Source organism: Microcebus murinus, chromosome 12, assembly GCF_040939455.1.
Source record: "Microcebus murinus isolate Inina chromosome 12, M.murinus_Inina_mat1.0, whole genome shotgun sequence".
Lineage (NCBI taxonomy): Eukaryota > Metazoa > Chordata > Mammalia > Primates > Cheirogaleidae > Microcebus > Microcebus murinus.
In genome coordinates, this window is record NC_134115.1 from 43,430,835 (window position 1) to 43,449,777 (window position 18,943).

The following is an 18,943-nucleotide window of genomic DNA, read 5'->3' on the forward strand; positions in this document are numbered from 1 at the left end:
AATTAATGGATTATATGAATATTAAGTCTTACAGTTCATTAAACTATAAATGTGGTTGGTAAATGACAATAAATTAACTTTAGGCTCCTCATTATTTCCTGCGGTGAAGAACTGAAGGATACCTGGCACAATTCTTTACGTATGATATATGTTTACTAAATATCTACTGATTGATTATCCAGATGATACAAGCCAAATCTGCTCATTTTACATTTAAAAATCTGAAGAGTTCGGATGAAAGATGGACAGAGAAAAAGCTAACTTGATTAGTAAATAATTAAAGTAATAATGTAAAACTATCTTTTCCCTGAATGAACGACAAGTAATAAAAGGAAATCACATTTCTAGAACATAATAAAGAAGAGGTCTCAAGAATTCCAGTACAACAAGCATTCCTATAAGCAGACTTCATTCAAAGAAAATAACATTCAGATCTCTTGGAAGTGAATAAAAATTCTAGCATTCACACAGATTGTTGGAATGGCACATCCTTTTTATTTAAAGTCAAAGTATTCTTTAAAGAAAATAATTTATACCGAGAAAGCTGCTGTGGGGTTCATTAAGCAATACAATATGTTTTTTATTCATCAAATCTCATATTCTTGCCAAATGATCACCTGATATATCTCAAAACAGTGTTAACTGGGTTTTTGTTTTGTTTTGTGGGTTTTGTCAATAAAAGGGATAGTTTTAACAAATGAGCTTCATCAGAAATAAAAATTACTAAAATAGTAAAGGAAAAAATATTATAAATAAATTACCTTTCTAAAATCTGCCCACTTCTATCAAATATACTAATCAAATATAGACCATCATGGAAAAAAAACACAATTTTCCAATTGTCTTGGATCATGAAATATTTCTTAAAACCATTTATAATTTAGGTTACTTTCTTCTTTCTTCCTTTATCTTTTTCCTGAGACAGGGAAACAGCCTCTGTTGCCCAGGCTGAAGTGGAGTGGTGCTATCACAACTCACTGCAACCTTGAACTCCCAGGCTCAAGTGATCCTCCCATCTCAGCCTCCAACACCACACCCAGCTAATTTTTATATTTTTTGTACAGACAGGGTCTGGTTATGTTGTCCAGGCTGGTCTCAAACTCCTAGTCTCAAGCAATCCTCCTGCCTTAGCCTCCCCAAATGCTTGGATTATAGGCATGAACCACTCTGACTGACCAAGTTTATTTTTTATTTTTAATATTTATGTACCTTCATTTTAATAGTTTAGAAATAAAGTTTTCATCTGGACTATGAATATTAAAATTAATTTGCAAGTATTAAATAATAAAAATGGTTTAGTATAGTAGTTCTCAACCTTTACATCATGCCTCCAGTTTTTCACAAGGGCAACAAAAGCTCCCTACTGGTAACACCTCTCATTATAAGCAGAGATTCTTCAAGGCAGAAGTATTTGAATAGCACTCACCCAACACTCGGAAATAATACTGGCTAATTTTTAAGACTATGTAAAATCTTTGGCCAAAGCTTAAATTCTATGGATGGCCCAATTACTATAGTATTGGGAGAAAGCATCAAAACACAGCTAACTTAATTTTTACAAAAGAACAAAAAAAAAAATTTTACATCATGAATAAAGAGCCCATTACTGCTCTTATTCTGATATCTTATCTTGGCACCTTTGTACAAAAGAGAATTGAACATGTGGGAAATTTTTATTGTGTATTAAGATCATTTCAGGTGAATGAAAGAAAAACACAGAGAAGACAATGCAAACATGAGAAAAGAAACATAGAAGTTAAGTAAATTAAGTGGCAATAGGCTAGAGTCCTTAGAACTTAGAAGAGGAACACGGCAAAATTAAAAATTCTGAGTTATTTCTAGTCTACCAACTAGTTATTATAGACTAGGTATGGCCATCATACATACAAAAAAGTTTATTTTAAATAAAATTAAATTCAGTAAGCTCTGCTTTCTATTATTAACATGAAATCAAACTTCAGTGAAAGCGATGAAATTAATCCTTTATTAATTCAATGGGAAATACCTACTGGTATTCAAAGTACTGTTTTGGGTCATTCCCTCTCCCCTTAACTCACTAGTGCTAAAGATTTCAAGGAACTAATTTGATAACAGTAACACAGCCCACTAAGTAATTTCAAAACCCAGGTGTTTGAATATAATGAATTAATCATTCTCTTTACATTTTTAAAACATCTTTCTTAAGGTTTTTCTAAGGCAGCTAATGTCAACAACTTAAGCAGGCTTTAGAAACAATCCATAAAGCAATGAAGTATGTGTGTGTATGTGTATGCATGTCTATGCATACATGTATGTATGTATGTCTATGCATATATATGGTAATAATGACCCAGAAAATCCAACATTTTAGGAATAAATTGAAAATGCTGCTAACAAAGCAGATAAAGGAAGATGTCTATTCAAAAGAGGCCAACAAATTTCTAAAAATTTCTTTTTCTTTTTTTTAAAGAGACAGGGTCTCGCTTTGTTGCTCGGGCTAGAATACAGTGATTTGATCACAGCTCATTGCAATCTTGAACTCCCTGGGCTCAAGATCCTTCTGTCTAAGCCTCTGGAGTAGCTAGAACTACTGGCATATACCACCATGCCTGGATATATATATATATATATATATATTTTTTTTTTTTTTTTTTTTTTTTGCTAGAAATAGGGTCTTGCTATATTGCTCAGGCTGGTCTCAAACTTCTGGCCTCAGGTGACTTTCCCACCTTGGCCTTCCAAAGTGCTGGGGCTACAGGCATGAGCTATTGCTTCTGGCATAAAAATTCTTCATTTTAAAGAGAATACCTGTTTTTGGCATGTGGTTATTTTTTAGCAGCAGATATTAAAGTTCTAATAGCATGATAACAGGCAGAGTATGTTCAGTGCTTTCATGAAACAATTCTATTAAATGTATCCCAGTAATCTTACTGCTGTTCCATGTACTTCTGCAAAAAAATTACACACAAGAAAAACCAAGTATCTTCCTCCTCGCCCCACACATAGGACACTATACTGTGTAAGGCAACCAGAAAGCTGCTGTCTTTCACCTCCGAGCAGAAATAATTGGATACATGATTTCAGGGTTTTTGTGCAGGGGGAGGGAATGAAGCAATTAATCGAAATGCTAGGGGCAAAAAGAGTGGGTGCTCTCATTCCACTGCCAATTCAAAGGCTAGAAGCCATCCCCTCACTGTCATACTTGCCCTAATGAACAGGAATTTGCATATCCGCATGTATGTATTTTGAGTTGTACACAGATACATCCCTGTTGTGGGAGAGAAGAGAGGTCAAGGTGATAATTTTGAGGGAAAATAGAATTAATTTGGCTTAGATTTGAGAATCCCTAAAATTAATATCCCAGAAGCATAACATTTGTAATGGTACATAGGAAAAACACAAGCTATTATAACAGAAATATCTTATTCAAGTTGGGTGAAAAATCACATTCTTCAGAAAGTCTTCAAAATAATCATTGGCCAGGAATAATTTATGTCATTCAGGAAGGAAGAAATATTGCTTTTTTTTTTCATTATACTACTAATGTAATATGCACATGGAAGTTAGATAGATAAAACAAACTCTAGTGACAAAGTGTATTTCTATATGCATAAGGCTACTAAAGCAGATGATAGTAATACAAGATGGTTTTGGAATAAAATGAGAGTAAATGAAAAGCCCTTTGTTTAATGACTGACCCCCCCCTTTACTGCTTATCTATCATTCAGTTTATTTTTAACATGTATCATTTATTAAAGGCTTTACATACTTTATCTTTAATTTTCACAATAAGACTATAAAGTAGGTATTGTTAATCCTATTTTACAGATAAGGAAACTGAGGTCCAGGGATATTGACATGGAAGTGGTAAGGCCAGCATTAGACCTCAGAATAGTCTATACAGATACTGCCACCAGTGACCTCATGATTTTTGACTAGCTAGGGACATGAGCTCCGTACCTATTACCTAGCAGAATCAGTACTTCTTCCGGGAAAGAAGGATGTTTGGAAGTGTTAATGGGCTGAATTGTGTTCCCCTAAAATTCATATGTTGAAGCCATAACCCCTATTATCTCAGAATGTGACTATATTTGGAGAAAGGACTTTTAAAAAGATGATTAAGTTAAAATGAGATCCTTTAGGGTTGACCTAATCCAATTTGACTAATGTTCTTAGAAGAGAATTTGGATGCACAAAGAAACACCAACAGCATGTGCCCAAAGAGGAAAAGACCATGTGAGGGTGGCCATCTCAAACTGGAATAGAAACCTCTGAAGGAAGCCAATGCTGCTAACACCTTGACCTTGGAATTCTAGCCTCCAGAACTGTGAGGATATAAATTTCTGTTGTTTAAGCCACCAGCCTGTGGTATTTTATTATGGCAATATAGTAATAGCAAGCTAATATAGGAAGAGAGAAGAAATACATCCACTGGGAAGGTAACAGTAGCTCATCTGTTGTTCAAGACTAGACTCAAAAGTGTTACAGATTTTGGCCTTGTTGTTAATGAGGCAGGAAAGAGTTCCACCCCTGGGGCACCGAAGGATTACAGGATTGTGGCTACATGGTAGGAACACACTCCTTCCAATGTATTCTTCTCATACTACTCTCTCTCTCTCACAGAAATATGGCTGAAATGTCCCTGCAACTCTAACACACACGTCCTAACAAGCAAGGTACATGATAAATTAAAAGCATTTCAAGGCATGGCCCAGTGATGTTACCTCAGATCTTGTTAGAATAACATGACATTTATAAAAATACAACCCACTGGATGTTTGGCACTGCTTGGGAATGAAGAATATGTCCACTTAAGAGCCAATACCCCAGGCTGTCAAAAAAATCTCAAGCCAGGATTTCTTTTATAAACATTACCTATCTTTTAAAATTCTGTAGCCTAGAAGTTTAAAAAAAAAAAAAATCTGCTTATTTCCAAGTCTCCTTTTGCTTAAACACAATAAATGTAAACCATACGCAAGAATATGCTAAATTCTCAGTCAAGGCATATAGACAGAACAGCTCTGTGCACCTGGCAAAAAGCTTCAACGCTCATATCCCTCGCTCTGGGTCACCCCCACCCCCAGTGCACCCCTACACAGAGTTCACACTCTACCAACATCGACCACCTCCAATCGCAACGTACACTGAAAGGGAGTATTTACAGATTTATTTCAGATACCAGCCAAATAATGTTCCCATTCACTCTCTTGCCCACTTTAGATCATACAAAATTTAACATCTGGAAGGATAAACTCAGCCCCTCACACATGTGACAAGGGTGAACAGTCACTGAGGAGTTCTCCAGCAATGAGAGGTTGTCAGCTTCCCTCTGAGGTCCAGGCCCTGAAAGGTCAACTGTGGTATGTCTGAGTTTCCATCAGGCCTGGTGCTTGCTGGCTGCTCCTATGCTCAGTAAGAACCTCACGGCCTAACTGTCCCATAAGCATTTTGCCCTTCTGTGGACAGTGGCCTGCCTAGCCTTACATTTTAGAGCTGAGAATATGCTGTTTAAGAGCCATGGGCTGAATGTTAACTATCACTTGAACACAGCTAACCTCTCCAGCCCAGTGCCTGCTCTAAGAAACACACACACACACACACACACGCAAACACACACTCATTCTCACATGTACATAACAAGAATGGGAAGAAAAGCTCTGATTTTCCTCACCATGTGCCACCCAGCCATGTTTACACTGATCACAAGTCCTCAGGTTAATCTTCCCTGGCTGAAAACATTCACACGTGCAGTTTACCAGTGTGCAGCGGATGGCCTGAAAAATAAAGGAGGAAAAAAAGATCAGCATCTGTTCAAAGATACTCTATTTTTTCAACATTTTAATAAGCAATGCCCATTTCCATGTTAAAGGCTTTATGTTGATGATAGAGGCCTGGAGAGTTTTAAAATAAGTTTTGATATCATCAAAATCTCTTCCCAAAAAAAAAAAAAAAGAAAAAAAGCTCATTCACTAATACATTTTACATCATTCATAATAACCTATAAATTAGAAACACAGACCAAGTAGAATAAGAATAAAGGATCACATACTCCGTAAGAAACTGGCTTTATAACACCAGAGATCCAAAGAGGAAAAAAAAATTCCTGCTAATATGTATTTCTGCTTAACTTTATTTACTTGTCAATTAATGCAAAAAATACATTCTAACAAATCAATATTCAAGTGAAATGTTTGCAAAACATGGCAATATTATTATTAGAATATTACTTTCTTCTACTGAATTTCAATTAAATGCTTTGATAATCTTTCAGATATATTTTAAAAAGACATTTTTGTTGGCCCAATAAAACCTAACATATTTTGTTATTGTTTACCACATCTGAATTCCCTTGGCATTTTTTTTTATTTATTAATTCTATTTTCATTCTTGTTTTGAAAAATACAAAATGATCCTATTTTATTTTAATGGTGATATAAGAAAGTTTAAATTTTGTTGTTAGGTCAGATATAGAACAGGAAAAGCCATTTATGTGAACATATTATATATGGAACAGTACAACTGTATCATAGAAAACCTAAACAATAAAAAATCTCTCATTTCCTTACAAGTACTTTTAAAAACCATCTCATCAGTTTATCTTATAAAGTGAATCCACAGAAAATTAGCATAAATGGAGTATAACTTTTTATGAATAATAATCTATATTTAACAATTGTGCTAACGCTAACCTATGCTCCTTAAATGTATGAGATAAAGTCAATAAATTTATCCCATACATTTAATTCTAATTTGCATGGAAATTGTGAAGGCAGAATGGATTTAGTTTGATCATTCATAGATTAACAATCTACTGTAACTACCTGAACTGCCAGAAAAAGATCCCTTTGCAGATTTAGATGCAATCAAAGATTGCTGATTTTGGGGTGGTGGGCATGAGAATATCTGAAACTCTGTGCCTGAAAGATGTGCTCACACAGCTCTAGATGCTCATATTTCTGGAACCATTTGGACTTTTATATAAACTGTCCCATTTGTAACAGGCAATATTTTAGATATTGTTTTCACTTTATTTTATTTTGTATTTTTTACTTAAGCAAATATTGCCTGTTAAAGCATTTTAGATATCGTTAATATGGTTGGGACAAATTCTTATTCTTTACCGAGAATAAGCCTGTATGGGCTTTTACTGTTCCCAGTGCTCTGGATAAGACAAGTGTAAAGTATTTCTCTTTCATTAATTAACATTAAATATATCGATCCCTATTCAGTGTCAGATGTTAGAGTCCTCACTCTAGACTCCACTCATATTCCACTCTCATCCCTAATTTGCTCTTCTGTTTTCTTCTAGGGAAGTATTCAATTGTATAATCTGCCTGATATTTCAGGGTCTCTCTTCCAATGTCAACAGTCCAATTGCACATTAGCTAGCTTGTGAAAGTTTGCTATATGTATTGGTGATTAAAGGAATTTCTAGATTATAAAGGGAAATAGTTCTCCCAAAAGTTCTTATTTCAATTTCAATAGTTTACTAATTGAGAAACATATCAGAACATCCCAGATTAGAAACAGTTTCTTTAAGTAACATGTTCATTAGTTAATGAACTCACAACTTGATTGTACTATGACCAAAATAAAAAGAGTTTAGAAAACAGTATTTCCACTTAAAATAAGGCACTTGACAAACTAATTATAAATTCAAATATGGGAGCTATGTTGACATTAAAGCATTTATAGTACAATTATTTTGAAGTACAGTAATAGAAGCTTTCATAAATCCTTAAAAACACCTTCAGCATTACAAAAATCAAAGGAGGGCCAATGAAAAAGATGATCTTTCAAGGACAGCTACATATAAACTCCAACATAAAATACATAAATACTTTAAATCACTAATTTGATAATATTTAATTATTTTACAAAAATATACTGATTTTATATTGTGTTTAAAGCACACTTCCATAAACTTTAATCATAGTTATATTCGAAGTTACAGCAAATTAAGAGTGTCAATTTATTTTTATGTACATTTATTTTTCAACTGATTGAATCTTTCATTCGCTTACTCTGAACTAGCTTATGATTCAAATATTCTGTCTTGCTAAATAACTTTATACATCTGGTACATTTGGGAGTTAAACTTTTCAGATCATCATCCTTTTTTATAAATTCTACTCTTTTTGTACCTAAACATACAAACATTGGAACACCTCAACTCCTTTTGTATATAAATACTTAAGCACTGGAATATCCATTTTGTATTTCTATGAATTCCAGAAGGTCTATTTGTTTTAAATTCAGATTTATATAGACTACAATTGTCCCTTAAGGGAATTACACATATTTAAACAATATGGTCTAAATAAATATTTTGAGTAAGAGACTATTGTGGCTTCAAAGGAAGTTTTATTCTAAATAACATTTTTGAAACGGCATAAAACTTTGACATACTATTTATTCACAACAAAACAAAACCAATGTGATCACTTGCCAACTCACCCACACTTAAAAAACATAAATTATCATAAAACTATCAAAGCCAGTTAAGCCTCAAAAATGTACATGTTATAAGGAGACATTCAGGAAGAGCAGAAATGAACAAGCTTTCATTCTTGTGAGCACATCACTTCCTTCATTCAGCTAATGTCTGAACGCCTCTAACTCTCTTCTGGGCATTCTAAACAAGGCCAAGCTGTATGGGTTGCATTCATTATCTGAACTATAAGTTTGAAAATACAGAGATGAAGGAAAGAGGAGACAATTCAGTCAGATTGTCCCTACCCATATATGCAGGGATCAGTATTCAGTCAGGTCTGGATGAGGCAGACCTCCAGGACCATGACCCATCAAGGGTGCTCTGTAATTCTTTCCTCAATTCTTACATGGTCAGCATTTCCTCAACTCCCCCACAATAACAACAATACATTTTCTTAAGCCTGCAAATTATTAAAAGTAATTATTTCTTCTGCTTACCTTTACCATGGATTTCTTGAAGGAGAAATCCATGCACCCAGCAACCAATGCTTCCACTTCCCTCACCACCACCTACATCTTAATTCTGCAATCTGGACTCTGCCCCACACACTCCTGAAAGTGTTCTCTCTGACAAGGAATGTTCTCATCACATCTGGTCCTTTTTCCTAGCCTCCTTGTCCCAGACTCTGATGCAACTCTCCTTCATTCCTGGGCAGGAGAGACTGACTATCCTAGTTTTTCTGGCAGCAACTGCTCACTCTCTCTCCACTGTAAATAAATACAGGTGTTTCCCACGACCAGGCTCTTCATTCCTTAATTTGGCAATTTCATGCCCTCCTACAGCTTCAAATATCATCACTATGCAAGAAACATCACTTTGGAGCCAGGCGCTGCCTTAAGTGGCAGGAAATGAATGGTAGTGTCCCTGTTCTCAAGGACTTGACAGTTTGGGGTTTGTGGGCAGTAGATTTAGAGGAGAGACCCTAAGAACAAAAAGGAGGCCCTTAAAATGTTTGAGAAAAGCACCATCTCTCCCTCTTTATTCTTCTGTGCTTTCCCCTACCAAAGCAAGATTTTTAAATTTCTTTACAGCAGCAAACTATTATTATAATTATTAATATAGCTAGATTTATTGAATATATGCTGTTTTCCAGACATTGTACTAGGTAACTTACAAATATTGGCCCTCTTAATCCTCAGAAAATAGCATGAAGTTGTTATTATTAATTATTACCATTATTTTACCAGTGAAGAAACTGAAGAAGAGATAATTCACTACCTTATCTAAAGTCACTCAACTAGTAAAGTCACAGATCCAGGGATCAGACCCTCGTCTGTGTGAGCTCTCCATCCCACTAACTAGAAATTTTGCATTACAATCCCACTCACAGCAAGGCAGTCAAGGGTCAGCATTTTCACTTACATTCTTCTTCCTCCAAAAATGATTTATCCCCTGCCTTTCCTGTCTTCTACTCTCACTGTTACTATCATGATTAGTCCTTTTTCTAGAGTATTCAAACTGGCTCCTAATAACCTACCTCTTTTCTTCCCATCTCAATGAACATTCTCTCAGAGTCCCACATCTCTGATCTTTTTGTATGGGATTTGTTTTGCTGAGATTATTTTCAAACTTCTGTTCATTGCCTCTTACTTGAGTAAAAAGAGTGGATGTCTATCCTTACTGGTTAGACAGTGGACACATCTGTCACCCCACCTTCTCCTTGACTATTTTCCCAAAGGAATGCTCTCTACCTGCCCACCTTCCAACCCCCACTTGCACTGTGAACTACTACTCATGCTTCAGATCTCGACTCAAAGCTCACTCACTCCCCAGGGCAGGTTCTCTGTTTCCCATCCAAGGCAAGTTCCTGTTAGTCTCCTGTATCATAACGGATCTATCATAGCACTTATCACAGGTTGTGAATGTTATATTTATCTGTGTGATTATTTGATTTGAGTCTGTTTCCCTCCCCCTATGATTTAAGCTCCATGAGGGCAGGATAATACGTCTATGGGGCTTACAACATCTGCACTTAAAGCCCTGATTCTCTAAGCCCCTTTCCTCATCTGTAAAATGAGAGTAAGAATGACATCATAACAGTGGCAAAAAACTTAAATGAAATGATAAATATAAAGCATGTGTTACCCTGCCTGGCAACAGTAAAAAGCATGATAAATGACAATCATTTATGGCCTCAAGAAACTTTCCACATATTATATTTAAATGATTCTTTTTTCCCTTATGATTCTTCCCACTGTATTAAGTTTTACTCCAATACCTGTAAAATACCTGTTTTACTCCAATACCTGCTTGACACTTACGTAGTCTTAATGAATAAATGAACACTTTGACATATGTAATACCATATTATTCATACTATAATCCTCTAAGGTGGGCACATGGATTATTATTTCTGTTTTAATATTAGGGTTCAGAAATGTTTGTGTGTGTTACATGGCTCTTAAATAATAGTGAAGAGCAAGGTAAATCTTCCAATTATTACTCAGTTTATTTCCATTACCAATAGAAAACCAAAGAAAACATACAATCAAAATAAATAAATTACAAATATTCATATTCAAAAGTACATCTAAAATACACAAAGCAGGAAAATTTTGTTAAAAAAAATCAAGGTTCAGTCAGTAAGATATTTATATTTGAATATTAAATAAAAGTGCATTTGAAAGTATCTTGGATGAGTTCCAAAGCTCTATACGCATGATAGATTCTGTTATCACTAAAATTGAAGTATTTTTAGCTTTATTATGCCTCATAGCTGGCTTAAACCTGCCAAGTACATGTGAAATGAACATCATTCTTCTCACAAAATGACACTTCTCAGGAAAGCACAAACTGTTGCTTCAGTCAATATACAGTTTACTTCACAAAAGAACTATACACAAGGCTAATTAATAAATCTCCTATTAGCTATTCCTTGTTTGGAAACACTTACCCTAGTTATTTGACACAAAATAACAAAAGGCAAAATAAAGCCATGGGGCAAAGGAAAACATAAAACACTTATTCTGAAGTATTAGTAACAATCATAATAAGAGGAGGAAAAAAATCTAAAAATAAAACTCATTTAGTTTTGGGTTTTGGTTTTCCACAAAACAAAACAAAACAACCTATTTGCAAGCAGTTCCCGTCATATGTTCATTAACTCTGACCAATCTCCCATATACAACTAAAAATCCTTCTTAAATCTATTTTTGCCCTGCTCATTTCTAGGGAGTATAGCAAGATTTACAACATGAATTAAGAAATTTTACTTAAAACATTTAAAAATGTTTAATAGTTAAGTATATATGACCTATATTAAAATTAAATTATAGAAAAAACTAATCATTACTACAGCATTCATTTTATCCCATCAGCTTTTACTATAAACTTAGGTGGTACAATCTAGGTTTATAAATTAATTGACTATAATGATTATTAGTGACAAGGTTCACCACTTTTATTTTTAACAAGAACAAATTTCTTACTAAATTGAATCTTCTACTTTGAAAGTCATATATAGATAACATAAACATGTAAAATTGGCAAACTCTCCATGAAGATACAAAATACCCTCTGTTATAATTAACTTCTTAATAATTCATCGCTGCAAATATTTTTCACCTCTGAACATATACATATGTCCCAGAATCAAAGGTATGCACAGTGTAAAAGGTCAAATGAACCCTTTTTTACTGGGTAGAAAAATTGTTCTTCAAAGACTTCTTTCTGGGGGGTGGGAAGTCTGGAATAAAAAATTATCTATAATGAATCTAAAAGATAATTATTGCAGGATTGCCATAGAATACATTGCATTAATTACAAAGTAAGAGCTAGAAAGCATCCTGGATGAAGAGAGTAACCTTGTACATGACTAAAAAGATGAGAAAGTTACATTTATACATCTTGTATGTATAAGATACTAGACAGTAATTCAAACATTGCCACAAAGACTCTAAAGAACCCACATGACAGTCAGGGTGGTTAAGTCAGCAAATACCTCCCTGTATAATTTTCAGGATAGTTTTCCCTTCTGATTTCATATGGCTAATATGTACACTAATTAACTTGGAAAATTTATATAATACTGTCTTTGTAGAAGAAATCAGCTTCCTAAATTCAGCCAAGTCACAATACAGCTTGAGCAAAGCAATTCTGTATTTCTTTTGCATCGTGGACAACTACTGAACTTAACTCATGACCAACATGAACTATATGATTGCATGTGAAATTCACTTTTATTTGATCACAAAACTCATATCTGATGAAAGTAGAGGAGTAGCTACTTGTTGTACTGAAGAGTTCTGTAATCAGATATTCAAAATGAAACAAGATGTGAGCTGGACAGATATAGAACATGGACCAAGAGCCACAGTTTTAAAATTCCTACAAAACAGCTTTATTAACAACCTAAAAAGTCTACCTAATGCTAACTATGATACTACTAATATAAATCTATAGTTTTAGTAAGATGGATATGTTTTCTATATTTACACAAAGAAACATAAATCTGAGTTTGAATGGGCAATGTACACAGTTGACAAGAAGTGATTATCAGTGATTATAAAGCTTACCGTCAAAGTTAAGGAACCAGAGTGTTAAAGAATAAGGTAAATGCTACCACTCATAATGAAATAGTAATAATAGCAAGTGAAAAACAATGAAGTTATTCTGTCTCCTTACAAAAACCCATGCAAAAATTCATATAATAGAAAATTATGGCAAAAGTATATATCTTATTCAGTAGTAACATAACTAGAAAATAAAAATTAAACTTTCAAAAAAAGGTTCCTTACATTTGTCTAATTGTTTTCATGTCTATGAAGAAATAGCAAGCTGGTAAAAAATGATCAATTTGCTGACCATGATGTACTCTGAAATTTCCTGGTGTCTTTTCAACAGAAAAGACATTAGATCTTGTGACTGAGAGAAGATTTGAAAACCCATGGGTCGGCCAAGACCCATTACAAAGGCCAGATGCCATTGGTTTAAACAGTGAACAACATGGTACAGACAAAAAGCTGGGCAATTCAAAAGGGTTAAACTTCAACAAAACACTATAAGAAATAAAGTTACAAACCAAGGAAATTCATCATCTTCACAATAAACACATTCAAAATAACTGAAAGAAATTCATTGGGGAAAACTAACCTTTGAACATTATTTGCTGTTAAACAACATGAGATTTAAAACTTTGTTTTTAAAAAGGCACTATCCCTCCATGAACTGATCAATAGATAAGCAAAATATTGTATATTAATATGAAATTTTATTTGACCATAAAAAGAAATGGACTTGATACACACTACAACATGTACGAACCTTGAAAATATTATGCTGAACTAAAGAAGCTAGTCACAAAAGACTAAATGTTATATGACTTTATTCAGATGAAATATCCAGAACAGGGAAATCTGTAAAGATAGAAAGTAGATTAGTGGTTCCCTAAACGGCTAAAGAGTACGAAGTTCCTTTTTGAGGTGCTGAAAATGCTCCCCAAATGACTGTGGTGATGGTTTTACATAACTGTGAATATACTAAAATACATTAAATTGTACACTTTAAATGGGTAGAATGGATGTTGTGAAATATATCTCAAGAAAGCTATTTAAAAAGGGGGAGGGTGGGAGGAATCCCACTACACCACCTACTTTCTTTTAGTGGTGTCAAACCATTTAATTCCATAAGACACCATTTCCCAGGAGACAACACAACATATTTGTCTTTCACTTAGTGGGTCTTCGATATTCAAAATGCTTAATGAGTGAATAAATGAAAGGTGAACAAACAAATGAATTTCATTGCTGCTTAAATCTGAAAATCCCTTTTACTTTGATACTACTAAAATCTAATATATCCATTTTAAAACTGACAATTATTTTTTGAATCCATTGCCATTTCTATCAAAAAAATCCAACGCATCCTTCAAAAATTTTAAAGTAAAACAAAACAAAAACCAAACTTCTCAGTTATAATGCTCAGCAGTACTAGTATCAAGGTATTAAAAAACTCTTAAGAGAATTTGTTAAAAATTGACAATGGTGAATTCTGCGGTGTAAGACTGAAAACATTCCTCAATTTACTGTGATGAAAAAATGACTTCTGTAAAGGTTAAGAAACAAACTTGGTTTAGGAGGAGGGGCAAAGAGGGAAAACCATAAACTTCTGGGGATATGTGTATATATGAGTGTGAATGTTTCTTTGACTATGTGAATACATAAATACGCACAGGCAGAAATGGACACACACAGACACATAAATTTTCACAGACACAGATCCAATGAGCATCTGTAGTCATTACCTTCCGATCACAACCTACTATCAATCGACATAAGAAAGACCCCATGTAAATAATTTAGAAGTTCAGAGCAAAAATCAACAGCAGGATATAGCCAATTATATAAGGAAAATACCCAGGCTTCTATGGCATTCAAAGCACATGCAAGCTCTGGAGTGCATATGTGTGTGGGGTTTGTTTGTTTGTTTTTCAATTACATTAGGTCTATGGTAGGTAATACAAACTACTTTGTTAGGCAATTAGTAATATTAAAGAAACATGAAATGAAAAGGCTTTTCAATTTAGGCAAAAACATTTTATTTTCTTACCTCATGGTTAACAAAATATGCCACTTACTGCCTGTATACTTAACAAATTTTACAGACTCCTTAGGCAGCTGTGATAACATAACTAAAAAGGAAATACTCTTTCCATGAACATACCTATCACTAAATTGAAAATAAGGAGTTAGCTCACTGTAAAAAAAATAACCACATTTTAACTAAACTCAGTTTGTATTTACCAGAATAAGATACTTTATATAAGGAGCCAAAGCACCTCTGACATCATATGAATGCTAAGTGATAATCATCTCATTTTACCTTAATGTTGAATCAGCAATTTTGTATTCCATTGATAATACATTTTATGCATTTTCACTAATGCAATTTGAAAGGTGGTAATGTGATTACATTTCTCTGTGGCATTCATGAAAACAATTACTAATATAATATGATAATAATAGGGAAGACATTAATAAGGAAGGGATTTATAATGAGATGCAAGAATACTTAAAAACCTTTAAGCACTTTACAAAGAAACTACTCCTTATTAACCAAGAAACAAGACAAGATAAAGCCTAAGTTATGGTATATTTCAAAAGCACCTCCAATCCTGGGAAGAACAACTGATTTGCATAATGATGCCATACCTTGGTGACCAAGTAGAGAGGTACAGGAATAACGCAAGAGCTCTCCCCAGTTGTGCCACATATAAGACATCATCCTCAGTCAACTATATCTTGCCCTTCCTAGATGGCATGTGAAGGGCTCCTTTAAGAAAGGAACTCTTCTAAATCTTTATCCTCTTGCTAAAATTAGGAGCTGGCCACATTATTTCAAATGCCAGAGAACTGTAATCAATCCACTTACCAAGCAAGAGCAAAAGGTAGGTGACCTTTTAACTAAATTTACTCCTCTAGGTTTGTGAAAAATTTACCTCAGTAAAGCAACAAGGGAGAAAAGTTGTTGCATTTTAGAATTTAACATTTCAAATGACAATTGATTACCCAGGCCAACTGAGGCAGACATCGTGAGACTAGTAATATCCCATGTTTGTAGAGTGCTATGAAGTTTGCATAATATTTCAAATACATTCTCATATTTAATCATCAAAATCCCTGAAATTAGAGATTTTTCAACCAGCAGAAAATGAGGTTCTGAGATGTCCCTAAATGGCTGCTGCCAAGTAATCCAGGGCACTTTCTCCTCTGCCAGGGTATGAGAGGAAAGAAGCAGAGTAATCCCCCTTGCTACCCTCCTCCTCAATGAGATTTCCTCAGATATTTCTTCAGTTCCACTAGAAGCTTATGACTGAATAGGAGATGTGAACAAAACCACACAGAAAGAGGGCAAGGGATTGGTAGAGGTTTAAGCAGCTTGAAAAAGTAGGGGAAACTGCTAAGGAAGCAATTAACAATTTACACTAGAATTTTCTACAAACAACATGGTAGATTTTAGATGAAGAAAGTGATTCAGAACATCATTTTACAGAGTCTTTAAATGGTTATATCAAGAAATGTCAAAATCTAAAAAAAAGCAAGACAAGGTACTCCCAAGAACACTTGGTTTATTACACAGCACTTTACTCACATCTTTTTTGAGACTGTCCATTAGTAACACATCCCAATAAACATTTTAATATCTTCCATTGTACATATAACTGTATGTAATAATTATCTCTGATTACAAAACAATATGCTTCTTTGCCTAAAGCATGTATCACCACAGGAACCATACCTATTATAAATAAAAATAATTATATGATGAACAGTCTACGTGTCCCCTTATACGTTATTTATGTCAGGTCACAGATTCCCCAGGGGTCTGCGCTGAGACCTGGACTGGCTTCATTAGAGCTTCATATAAATCAGTGAAGGCACATCTTGATTTTACTTACCAGTGGCTACAATCACTGGAATTTTTCAAGTAAAACCTCTCAGGTAATACATTTTTTAAAAACACAAATACAATGTTATCATTTCTTCTAAAAGGTGGTTTCCTCAAATTCAAAGGGCTAAATTCAGATGCTCACAGAAATCCCACAAATTTCTATGGGATCTATAAGCATCTGAGGGAAAAATGTGCTCTAGAGTATTAAAAAAACAGTATTCTCTTTTTTTTTCTTTTAAAGATTACTTAGTTTAAAAAAACAGGTACTTATTTCCAGAGAAAGGAAAGAGATCATCTAGCTACTAACAAATGCTTCAACATCACTGAGCCAAGTGAGAGACCTATGCAATGGTTGTCAGAAACTTTGAGGTAACTCTTGAAAATTAAGAAATAAATAGAAAGCCTTGTGGGGGAGGAGGGAAAAAAGAGTCTTCCAGAACAATGTTAATGTCATCTTGGGCATGTGGACTGGGTTCACATGTGTGTCAGCTGAATCAACATAATGGGCTATAACAGCTTCGAAGCAGCTAATATGGTCCATTGGGTCAATAATCCGTGAACTAAGAAGGATTTACTTGATAGACTATAAATGGTTCATAAGAACTCAAGAATCACTCCATCAGATCAAAAATCCAATTTTCATATGGTGCCTTTCTACAAATTAGCCAAAAGAAAGTAATGGCTCTGAAGGACTTCAAGGTCTATCAGTTAAAAATTCATGTTTTAAAGAACAGTGTAGAGGAAGAAATAAAAACTAAAGGTCTTTGGGGGGGGGCAGAGGGAGAACTAATCTATTCAAGAAACATATTCAAGGGGAAAATTAAAATTAAGTATTAAAAATATTTAAGAGGAAAATATACTTCCTTAAGGAAAGCTACATATAATATGAAATATTTAAGAGGATTTTCATATTTTCACCATGACTGTATGGATACAAACTAAAACACAGACACATATGCATTCATATTTTCTCTCTCTCTCCTCCCCTACATATCTACACACACTATCACTAAGTAAATTATAAAACACTATTTCTAAGATATCAACATTTCAAAATGAAAGTTTATATTTTATTTTTGCTTCTTTACACTGTTTGTATCGTGGGTCTGAGATATTTGAGAGAGCATATGGATATTGGCAAACTCTTTCATTTTCACTTACGGAAAAGCAGGCAGAAGAAACTGCCAAAGGTAAACAGTAAAAACTACAATATGTTTTCAACATTTAAGAGAGAGAGGAGGGTTGATTCCCTGGCCAGCCAAAGCTTACACAGCCAATGTTTACAGATAACTGCAACTTCTGCCCTCTCTAGACTGCAAAGAAATAGGAGCCTTTATCCTGTATTTATAAATTTCATTACCTATTCACACTAGGTGATAGTGGTTGTAGATTATTTTTTTAAAACGTACGCCTACCTATGTGAATAACTGTATTTACCAAGTTCATGGCAATGAAGAAAAGTGGAGAAAAATACTCCAAAAATATAACAGGCTGAAATTAGAATTCTTAACAAGCAAGAATTCCTTTACTAGGGAAGAAAATGTGATCTATCGCCTCTCTCTCAAAATGCTATTTAGCCTCCCTTCATCAAAAGAACAACAAAAAGGAATCATTTCTTTTTCTTTTTACAGGAGTAACACTGAATAAAATAATAGATGTTTTTACATCAAAGTGTATTAGCTATTGACATAAAAGCTTGGTCCTCTTAACTTTTACACAAGGGAAAGAAAAATTCCAATAATTCTTAAATAGACAGATAAAACTTTTCTTTGTGGCTACAGCCATGTACTATTATATGTAACTGCTTATTTTTAAAAAGAGTCTTATTGGTGCTCTCTGAAGGATTTTCTTTTATACATAGCTTTATCCTATAATTTTGTCCCTGTTGGGCACGCTGCCTAAATTTAAACACAAACAGTCAAGCAATGAAGAAACATTAACACATTTACTGTGAACAAAAACTCCCAGTTGTACAGTGAAATTTTAATACATTTCAACTTATCTCTTTTACTAATGGGGAGAATACAAACCCTGCAGGAATTCGCTCTGCAAACTGGTAATTACAGTAGACTCACTTTTTTT

General features: G+C 34.1%; 1 protein-coding gene across 2 annotated transcripts in view; it reads right to left on the bottom strand.

Moving 5' to 3' along the window:
- Positions 1-18,943, bottom strand: part of BNC2 (basonuclin zinc finger protein 2) — a 404,883-nt gene that overhangs the window by 137,523 nt on the left and 248,417 nt on the right. For both annotated transcript variants that reach the window (XM_076008760.1, XM_076008759.1), the window contains one exon: positions 5,651-5,753. In XM_076008760.1, coding sequence (XP_075864875.1) covers positions 5,651-5,753 — 103 coding nt within the window. The remainder of the gene's footprint in view (positions 1-5,650; positions 5,754-18,943) is intronic.